Below are 11,167 nucleotides of genomic sequence, written 5' to 3'. Positions count from 1 at the left end.
TCGGCTCACCGCAACCTCCGCCTCCTGGGTTCAGGCAATTCTCCTGTCTCAGCCTCCTGAGTAGCTGAGATTACAGGCATGCGCCACCATGCCCAGCTAATTTTTTGTAGTTTTAGTAGAGACGGGGTTTCACCATGTTGACCAGGATGGTCTCGATCTCTTGACCTCGTGATCCACCCGTCTCGGCCTCCCAAAGTGCTGGGATTATAGGCGTGAGCCACCGCGCCCGGCCTGGTAGTTATATTCTTAAAGTCGCTGTGAACACTGAATCAACCAATCCACTACCATTGCTCCCAGGGGAAACAGCACTGGCTTCCTGCAAGCCTCTGCTCACACCATTTTCTTTTTCTTTTTTTTTTTTTTTTTTTTTTTGAGACGGAGTTTCGCTCTTGTTTCCCAGGCTGGAGTGCAATGGCGCGATCTCGGCTCACCGCAACCTCTGCCTCCTGGGCTCAAGCCATTCTCCTGCCTCAGCCTCCCGAGTAGCTGGGATTACAGGCACGCGCCAGCATGCCCAGCTAATTTTTGTATTTTTTTTGGTAGAGACGGGGTTTCACCATGTTGACCAGGACGGTCTTGATCTCTTGACCTCGTGATCCACCCGCCTCGGCCTCCCAAAGTGCTGGGATTATAGGCGTGAGCCACCGCGCCCGGCCCTGCTCACACCATTTTCATCAGCTGATCGATACTTGTTTTGTGTATGTTTCTGTTGAAAGACATTTTATGTAATAGGTATTCTTGATTCATTAGCATTGAACTCTATTTTAATCTGGGATCTTTAAGATGGAGAGGATCCCTTCAATGATGAGGGAATATCTAAGATGGAAATAAAGATTTTCTTACTTACAGGTCCTGGGGGCACACAGCACACCCAAAGGACACACACACACATGCACACATGCACACTGGTCAGGGAGCTCGCAGCTACATGAGGGACCAACGTGTGGTATCCAAACATTTCGAGGGGACTTTAATTGGTGGGTTCAAAGCAAGCAGGCTTGAGTTCCAGGAGGTCATACTGTGCCTGAAAAGGGGTCACTGTGGCATCTGCACAGTCCACATGGGGTGCAGGGGCCAACCGGGCCGTCAAGTAGGCTGCCTGTGGCTGTCCCATAAGGAGAGAGGTGGTCCCCAGGAGGCGGCTGCATAAGGGAGATATCTGGGTCAACCACACAGAGGAACTGGGAGGAGGTGGAAAACTGGAAACTATGCTGAGGGTGACTGAGACCTGCTTCTGGCATGAGAAAGTCTAACTTACATTCAAATGAATGCCAAGGCAACGTAAAATGGCAAGTGTTCCCCACAAACTCATGGCCTACAGCACCGTAGCTCATGCCTGAACAAAGCTGATAAACACACAAATTATTAACCATCTCAGGCTTCGGGACATCAGACAGCGCTTCAGCACTACGCTAGGTGGCTGTTTTTTTATTTTTTGTAGAGACGGGGTCTCACTATGTTGCTAAGGCTGGTCTGATCCTCCTATCTCTGCCTCCCAAAGTGTGAGATTACAGGTGTGAGCCACCACACCTCCATTTTAAATGGCATAATCACTGACAAAAGTGTAAAAACAGGAAAAAATGCAGCATTAACTAAACAGTGAAAAGAACACTGGCGTATAGCATGAGGGCTGAACACAGGGCAGCAGAATGCTGCCTGGCTCCACCCTAGGCTGGGAACACATGTGTCAGGTGATTAAAGTTTTTCTCCACACTATTTGTCTGCAAGCACTCATGAAAGAACTCCAAGAATTGATTTGGGGTTGCAAATACTTTTAGTGAGTGGAGAATTCATACATATGGATTCTGAATAATCAGGACTGACTGTATATGTACACACACACACACGTGCATGCACGTGTACCCCTCTTTAGCTGTTCAGGAAAAATCCTGATTCGCCCACTGCCTTTGCTCCATCCTCCAGGCCCAGCCCCTCCACTTTTCTGCCTGTTCCATCGGGCCAGCTCCCACCACCTGCCCAGTCACTGGGCTCTGACCTTGCCTTCGCCATCCCCAGCCCCACCCTCCTGCTCAACTCTCTCCGCCCCATGTCCTCCTATGTCCCACGGATCCGGGCCCAACTCAGGCTTCATCCTTTCTCCTTGGACCTCAGGTCTTCCCTGGCCTCCTGTGCATCCCCCACGTGGTTCCAGAGGTTCTCTTTACACCTGTCCCTGCCCCTCCCTGCTCACAGCCCACCCTCCCTCCGTGGCTCCCCAGCACACACAGCCACCTGGCCGCCCCTCTGGCTCTGTCTCCCCACTCCCTCCTCCCATGGCATGTCCCAGCCGCACCAAAGGACTTCTAGTCCCACCAGGCCACACATCCCTGCACATTTTTGCCTCTGCACCTATCACTCTCAGTGCCTGGGCGGTCTTCCCCTCTGGGCTCTGGCAGGTAGCTGTTCTCCCTTTCAGATATAGCTCAAGGGCTTAGCCTCCTAGAAAGTATTCCCCAGACCCCTCTAGACAGAGGAACTCCGTCCCTCCCGGGCTTGTGTGCAGATCCCAGCTGTCCTATGGCAGCCATCAGCATACATGCACAGGAAGGGCCACTGGGGCCATCACCAGGACGTTGTGCACTGCACAGCAACACTGCTGCTGCTGACTGCCACGGGCTCTCCCTGACCAGCTGGGAGGCCTAAGAGCGGAACCAAAGCTGGCTCTTGTTTGTGCTTTGCCCAGCAAAGGGTCTTGAATGCCAGAAAGACTCAGGGACTTAAACTGCCTCTCCTCCTTCTTTCACTCATTCCTTCCATTGTGAACTACAATGTGCAAAAAATGAGTATCTGTTGAATGAATGGCAAAAGGCCACGTATATCAGTAAAATGCCCTGGCAGAGGACACCTTGGGGAGGCAGGAAACGAACAGGCAGCAACATTGCCCGCCTGTGGTCCCCTTGGTTACTGTCTGGGCCAACAGACACCAGGCTGGGGGTGAGGTGAGGTGTCTGGGGGACAGCGTCAACATCACCAGCTACTCTTCAGGGAGCATCTTCGTGCGCCCAGCCCTCTGTGGTCATGGTCTGGAGCTGGGGCTGTGGAATTACTGTTAACCATGCTGATATCATTGATCTGATTACTACGACCTGTCTTATTCACCCTGCACCATGTTGGCAAGCGCAGACCCTCCCTGTGAACCAGTCACATTCATCCAAAGTCTCTTTAGATGGGGGGTGTGGGTGTGTGAAAAGGGTAATATGACTGCTCCTAGGAGTTAGGAAGTGGAGTGGGGAGAAGACTCAACTCAGGGGAGCCTCGGGGACCGGTTTCCCCAACAAGAGTGGAGTACAGAGGCACCGTGGGCTGATTCTAACCTGTGTGTCCAGCACAGCCACCGGCCTCAGGACCCAGGCCCTGAATGAATGAGTGGAGAGGGTTCAGATCTGTGCTGTCCTGTCTGCCTCCCGCTTGCTGAAAGTTTCCGGCAGCCAGCGGTGGGGTCCTGTGCCTCCCTTCTGCTCCCACAGTGCCTGGGCTACCTCCACACCTGCAGCTCCTGCTTCGTGTCTGGGTCTTCTCACAGCCCTGGAACCCCCTACACTGAGGCTGTGCCTGCCTGTCCTCTGTGTCCACACTGAAGCCTGGGCAGGCTCATGCATTCACTCCTTAGTTGTTCTTTGTTCCACTACACTTTTTTTTTTTTTTTTGGAGACAGGGTCTCACTCTGTTGCCCAGGCTGGAGTGCAGTGACACAATCACAGCTCACTGAAGCCTCAACCTCCTTGGGCTCAAGTGATTCTTCCACTTCAGCCTCCTGAGTAGCTGGGACTACAGGCATGTGCCACCACACTCGGCTAAATTTTTTGTAGAGATGGGGTCTTGCCATGTTGCCCAGGCTGGTCTCAAACTCCTGGACTCAAGCAATCTGCCCATGTAAGCTTCCAAAGTGTTGGGATTACAGGCATGAGCCACTGCGCCAGATCCACTATTTCTTGGGCACCCAAAATGTGTGCTCTCCGTTGCATCCAGAGAACATGTGGATGTCACAGGAAACAGGCCTCCACACCCTGTCTCCTACCTTGGGACTGTTAGTCAGAGAAGTGAACCCTCCCTCATGGAAGCTGCAGTGTTTTGAGCTAACCCATTAGAGTGTGTGAGTGAGCATTTCACTGCCTTCACTCACACAGGGACATGGGCTCACTTGAGAGGGCTGCTCATTCTGTGACTCATTGTTTTCATCTGGCTTCATTTCAAAAGAAACCTTTGTCTCCCTACTGTGAGCAGAAAACCAGCACCATCTGCCAAAGCTAGAGAGCAAGTGTAAAAATAAGCTTCAAGAAAACGAGGGAACGGATGTGTGGTCCAGCGAGTGCTGAGGCTGGCTTCCCACGCAGAGGCTGCCTGTGGAAGTCCGGAGGCTGAAAGCCTCTCTCTCTCTCCCTCTTCTGCAGGGATGTTGGGACAAAGCAGCACCAACTGTGACATCCTTTTTGTCACTGTTTCAAGCTTCATGGTCCTTCAGGGGACAATTCACCTGTCACCATTACTGTGAGAACTGCCCCGGACATTAGACCTGAAAATGTGCTGCACATCCCCACCCCAAGAGTCCCACCAGTGGACACCCAGGACCTGGCCCCACCATGCCCATCAGTCTGATCTCTGAGATGCCATGTGTTTCACCCCTTAGCTCCTGTCTCCCCCACTAGGATGTGAGTTCCCTGAGGGCAGGGATTTTTGTCTTTCTTACTGCTGTATCCCCAGGGCTTAGAATAGAGCCCAGCACATGGTAGGGTTCAGTATTTGTTAAGTGAAGGTAGGGTAGGTCCAGGCATCACCAATTCACCCTCATAAGCCTCCTACAAGAGGGAAGCAGCACGGGGGTGACAGGGGCTGTCTCTGGAGTTGAATGGCCTGGACTTGAGCCCAGGAGACCCTGCTTAGTAGCTGTGTGACCTGGGCTGATTACCTAAGCTCTCTGTGCCACAGATAATGAGAGCCCGCAGCTCAAAGCAGTTGAGAGGATGCAGGGGAAGCACTGGGTGCAGTGCCCTGCACAGACAAGCATATGATAATTGTTAGCTTTGAAGAGTCACTAGGAGGAAGTCAAAATGATAAGATATATCCCCTTGTCTGAAGGAGGATCAAATTCTGGGCATGGTGCCACTTATGCCAGTTAAACACACACCCAAGAACATCATATAGTTTTTAAGGACACAGATACATCTAAATAAAAACATTTAGGAGTATTCAGAAATAGTGAACTAGTTATGTAGCTAAAGTTAAAAACAGCATTTAGTGAAAGAAGGCAAGAAACAGCATGAGGTTTAGAGCACAGTACTATTTATACAAATTAAACACACATACCACCATATATAGTTCAAGGACACAGACACATCTATACACAATTGATTTAGAAGTAGGAGTCAGAAGCAGTAAACTCGATCCACATGTAGAGATAGGGTTAAAGCTGGAGACAGCCAGAGACAGATGAGATGCAGAGCAAAACATCACTTATGCAAATCACACACAGTACCACTGCCAGCATGCGATTTTGAGGTACAAATACATCTAAATGAACACATCAGCAGAACACACAGTAAGTGTTCTTAAGAGGCTGTCCATTGTTTTAGAGAAGGAAGTTGGGAGCTACAAAGAGAGTTAAACGAGAGTCTTCAGGGAAGGACTTCACGGCACACTAAGGACTGGGAAGTATGAGGGACTCGATGCTGTTCATTGGAGGGATCACCTTGTTCCCACTCTATACACTTTCCCAGATAATCTCATCCTCTCCTGGGGCTTTAGCTGACAGTTCCTGAGATATTTCTGGGGTCTGAGTGTCCCTTTAGACTTCATTCCTACACTTCAGATGTAGACGGTCAGCTGCCTCCCAGATGAGTCAGGCAACTCTTTTTTTTTTTTTCTCCTGAGAGTCTTACTCTGTCACCCAGACTGGAGTGTAGTGGCATGATCTCAGATCACTGCAACCTCCACCTCCCGGGTTCAGGCAACTCTCCTGCCTCAGCCTCCCAAGCAGCTGGGATTACAGGCACCCGCCATCATGCCTAGAAAATTTTTGTATTTTTAGTAGAGATGGAGTTTCACCATGTTGGCCAGGCTGGTCTTGAACTCCTGACCTCAGGTGGTCCACCTACCTCGGCCTCCCAGAGTGTTGGGATTACAGGCATGAGCCACTTTGCTCAGCCTGGGCAACTCTTACTCATGTCTGAAGGGCACGCCTAGGGCCAGCTACCCACTGTCCTTGGTGCTGAACCCACACCCCTGGCGCTGAACCCACATCCCTAGCACTTTCCTTTTGCATCCAGCGGCCTGCTGTCCTTGGTGCTGAACACAAACCTCAGTGCCTCCTTTTTGTGCCCAGCGACCCACTGTCCCTGGTGCCCCACCCACACCCCTGGTGCTTCCTTTCTCTGCCCAGCGACCCACTGTCCCTGGTGCTGAACCCTTATCCCTAGCACTTCCCTTTAGGTCCAGCTGCGTCCTGTCCTTGGTGCTGAACGCACACCCTAGTGCCTTCCTTTTGGGCCCAGCTGCTTGCTGTCCCTAGTGCTGAACACACGCTCCTAGTGCTCCCCCTTTGTGTCCAGCTGCTCAATGCCCTTAGTGTTCAATCTCACCCTAGAAATTCCCCTATGTTCTGCTATACACTGTCTTTGGTGCTGAGTGTTTAAACCAGCACTAGTAGGACCTGGTCATTTACACACAAAGGTGAGCGCACTGATCTGGCAGTGTGGACACTGGGTGGCTGGAACTACCACTGCTGAGGCAGGGCCTGGGCCTATCCTGCTCAGGTTGCCGGCGTGTTTGTGATGAAGTGAGTCATGGTGTCCCACACACGATGAGCATTTTCTACAAGCCAGGCCCTATGCTAAGTTTTGTGTGTACCTGACTCTCCCCTGAACCCTTCCACAGTCCTGTAAGGAGGGAGCCAGTAGGAGACCATCTCACAGGAGTAGGACACTAAGGCTAGCAGACATTAACACCCCACAGTGGCAGGGCCAGAGTCCGAGCCCAGGCGATGTGGCTCAGAAACCCCTGCCTTACCTGCTGTGTGGACAGTATACACCTGTGCAGCACAGGCCTGTGTAGCTCAGAGGACTTCAGCTCTGTTGGATGCTACTTCCCTTTCCCTCCTGCTCCCTGTTGGGCTCTGGGTTTCTGCCCATTTGTAGGGGTTCTGGGCCAGTGCTGGGTTCTGCTGACCCTCAGACTCACTTCTGTTTTTGCTTCATGATGTCCTCAGTGTTGGGAAGGCAGTTTGTCCATGGTAGAAAGCCATAGAGCCACTTCAGCATGCAGTAGCCCAGGCTCTGGAGGTCGCTGCGGCGGGAGGGCCCTGGGGAGGGAGGGGTAGAGGTGGTGGCTCAGTCTGAATTCTCCACTAACTGACGGGTCCACCCTCTTCCTTCCCCTGACTGACTCAACCATGCATTCACACATTAAGCCTTCCAGCCATATGGGTTGTTTCCTCTGCTCATACACTTTCATGAGTAGGCAGAAGTCGACTCATTCTCAACCATCTCTCGGCTCCTTTCACCAGCTCATCCTCATCCACTCTTCTTTCATTCATGCACTCATTCAATGAATCCTCAGTGCCTGTGTGTCAGGCACTAGCTCATGTTCTGAAAACCCAAACCAGGATCTTGTCGAGTCCCAGCCCATGACAGCCTAGTGGGGAGACAGCTATAGCATGGGACTACCTGAGTGACAAAGGACAAAGAACAGAGCACACGAGAGCCCAGAAGGATGGGCACCAAACCCAGCCTCAGTGGGGGAGGGCAGGGAAGACTCTGACAGTTTATTTTCCTTATGCTTCCTCAGCCACTTAATTTAGACAATGCTTTGTGTAAGCACTCAACAAGTACTACTTGTCCATGCTGGCCTTCCACCACCTGATGCTGGAGGCAGGGGTGCCATCCCTGCCCTGGGGGAGCTCAGTCTGGTGGGAGGATGTGGCAGGCAAGTGGATGGCCAAAATATAAAGGGATATGAGAAAGAGGGGCTCAAGAAATCTTCCCCGGGCTCTCTTCCCTCTCTCTACACTTTCAGTGGATGATCCCATCCTCTCCCAGGGCTTTGGCTGATTAATTCCTGAGATACTGCAGAACCTCTGCGCAGAGTTCCCTCCCACAATTCAGACGTGGTTGCCAACCACCTCCTCAACAGCCCCTCCTGGATGATTCCTAGGCAACTCTCATCTTCTAAGTCCTCACCAGATCCTGAATCCCAACCCCTGGAATCAGGGCTCCCCAGTGCCCAGCCACCCGCTGTCCTTGGTGCTGAACCCGGCGGTCGGGACGCTGTCCATGGTGCTGACCCCCGTCCTGGTGCCCTTAGTGCCTATCTTGTCTGGCCACCTGCTGTCTCTGGCTGTGAACTTCCAGAGCTGCCCTTGTATGAGAAGCGAGTCTCCGTGGTCCCAAACCCGTCCCTGGCTTCATACCACATCCCCTGTGCAAGTCCATGCTAATGAACTCAAGGTCCCCCTCGTGAGGGCTCCTGCTGCCTTCCACGTAGGCCACATGTTTGCCACTTGGGCAATAGCGGAAAGCGAAGCCATAGCCTGCCAAGGTCACCTGTGGACACAGGGAAAAGCCATACAAATTGGAGCTGAGGCGTGCAGAAGTCAGAGATTTCCACTATAGATGCAACTGAAAACAACCATTCTATCAAATATGACATTTTTCACTTACAAAACTAAGCTATGCTCACAGTAAAAATGAGATGAAGTAAAAAGACCCCAAAGCAGCCATCCATATTTCCTCCCAGCCCCCAAAACCCACTGCCCAGAAATAACCACTAGTAACAGTTTCTTATGCATCATTCCAAATTGTTTTCTTTAAACAACCAGGTAAACATATGTGGACAAGGCGGGGGCTCTTGTTTTCCAGAGGCCTCACACCAGACCTCCCACTGGGCACCAGCACTTAACATTTTAATAGTGGTTCTGGGTATTAGCTCTGAAGCCAGATGGTCTGAGTCCAAATGCCAGCTCAGCCTGCTGCTGGTGATACAACCTTGGGCAAGCTACACCACTTCTATGATTTTCCCCATTTGTAAAATGATAATAGTAAGAGTCCCCACCTCAAAGGTTCTTATGAAGCTTGAGTTTAAAACAAAAATTAAGTGCTTTTCTGCCTGATACACACAAAGTTAACCACATCTTCTTTTAAAAATATTTATTTACTTATTTATTCTGAGATGGGGTTCCACTCTGTCACCCACGCTGAAGTGCAGTGGCACGATCACGACACGCTGCAGCCTCCTAGGCTCCAGTGATCCTCCCACCTCAGCCTCCCAAGTAGCTGGGACTACAGGCATGCACCATCATGCTCATTAATTCTTTGTATTTTGTGTAAAGATGGGGTTTTGCCCTGTTGCCCAAGCTGGTCTTGAACTCCTGGGCTAAAGTAATCCTCCTGCCTTGGGCTCCCAAAGTGCTGTGATTACAGGCATGAGCCACTGTGCCCAGTCCGTATCTTCTTTTCAGTGGCTTATCTTATTCCACCGTATGGATATGGACAGCTGTTGGTTTTGTCTGCGGAAGACCTAAACACTTCCCCTGCTCTCTGTGTTTCTGTTCATAGTTTGTGACATTCATTAATTTTTTTTTTTTTTTACATTCTGAGACAGGGTCTCACTCGGTCACGTAGGTTGGAGTGTAGTGGCATGATATAGCTCACTGCAGCCTCAATCTCCTGGGTCCAGGTGATACTCCTACCTCAGCCTCCTGAGTAGCTGAAACCACAGGTGTGTGCCACTAAATCCGGAAAGGTTGTTATGTTTTTATTTTCTAGAGACAACGTCTCCCTATGTATCCCAGGCTGGTGTCAAACTCTTGGGCTCAAGTGATCCTCCCACTTTGGCCTCCCAAAGTGGTAGAATTACAGGTGTGAGCCATTGGGCCTGGCCATGATGGTCATTTTGATGTGGCAACTTCACTGGGTCATGGGGTGCCCAGACATTTGGCCAAACCCTATTCTGGGTGTGTCTATGAGGTGTTCTGGGTGAGATGAACATTTGGGTTTGTAGACTGAGTAAGGCAGATTACTCTCCTTAATGTGGATGGGTCTCATTCAGTCAACTCAAGATGTGAACAGAACAAAAAGCTAAGTAACCAGAAGCTCCTCCTCCCTGACTGCCTGAGCTAGGACATTGGTCTTTTCCTGCCTTTGAACTTGAACTGAAATAAAAGCTCTTCTTGGGTTTCAAGCCTGCCGGCATTTGGACTGGAACTTACACCATTGGCTCTCCTAGGTCTCCAGACTGCAAACTGAAGATCTCAGGACTGCCTAGCTTCCATCCAGTTCCTTACAATAAATCTCTCTCCACCCACACACACATGTGCACACACATACCCCTGCTGGTTCTGTTTCTCTGAAGATTCCTAACACGTAGTTCCAGGATTTTCCTCTGGGATTGCTTCTCCCCAATTCTCAGTCCATGCAGTTCAGATCTGTTTCTGCCAGGGCTGCTAGGCTTTGGGGATTTAAGCCTAATTTGTTGGTGGCAATTTTGTCACCATGAGGAACAAGTCTACCTGACAACAAGCAGTGCAGAAGCAAGAGGAGCTCAGAGATGGGACAGTTGGCTTCCCAATGACAGGGCTTGAGCTCCTGGATCCTGCCATGCCCAAGACAGTGCAGTCCTGGATTTCTCCATTCCATGGACTAATACATTGCACACACTCCCTTTTGGTTTTTGTCTTAAGGCATGTTAAGATGGGTTTCTGTTACCTGCAACTGTAAAGAGTAATTAGAAGTTTAAATACTTTAAAATACTACTTAACCAGTATCCTACTTAAGGTGTTTCCCATTTTACTATTACAACCAACATTGCCAGAAACATCTTGTACACATATCTTAGAACAATCCTATGAATATATAGATAGGACATCTTCCTAACACAGAAACTGGTGGATCAAAAAACAGGTGCATTTTGGCCAAGTGCCGTGGCTCATGCCTGTAATCCTGGTGCTTTGGGACGCTGAGGCAGGTGGAGCACCTGAGGTCGGGAATTCGACACTAGTCTGACCAACATGGAGAAACCCTGTCCCTACTAAAAATACAAAATTAGCTGGGTGTGGTAGTGCAAGCCTGTAATCCCAGCTACTTGAGAGGCTGAGGCAGGAGAATCGCTTGAACCCGGGAGGTGGAGGTTGTGGTGAGCCGAGATCACACACGCTACTGCATTCCAGCCTGGATGACAA

The 11,167-nt window shown here is 50.6% G+C and overlaps 1 protein-coding gene across 10 annotated transcripts in view; it reads right to left on the bottom strand.

Moving 5' to 3' along the window:
* VRK3 (VRK serine/threonine kinase 3) overlaps positions 1 to 11,167 on the bottom strand; it is a 49,826-nt gene that overhangs the window by 7,496 nt on the left and 31,163 nt on the right. For all 10 annotated transcript variants that reach the window (XM_032264463.1, XM_032264462.1, XM_032264466.1 and 7 more), the window contains 2 exons: positions 8,402 to 8,534; positions 7,174 to 7,294 (listed from right to left, as the gene is read on the bottom strand). In XM_032264463.1, the coding sequence (XP_032120354.1) occupies positions 7,174 to 7,294; positions 8,402 to 8,534 (254 nt within the window). The remainder of the gene's footprint in view (positions 1 to 7,173; positions 7,295 to 8,401; positions 8,535 to 11,167) is intronic.

Source organism: Sapajus apella, unplaced genomic scaffold, assembly GCF_009761245.1.
Source record: "Sapajus apella isolate SASKATOON/1434 unplaced genomic scaffold, GSC_monkey_1.0 scaffold144, whole genome shotgun sequence".
In the NCBI taxonomy this organism is placed as follows: domain Eukaryota; kingdom Metazoa; phylum Chordata; class Mammalia; order Primates; family Cebidae; genus Sapajus; species Sapajus apella.
The sequence above is the reverse complement of the archived record's forward strand: the minus strand, read 5'-3'. Positions and strand labels throughout refer to the sequence as shown.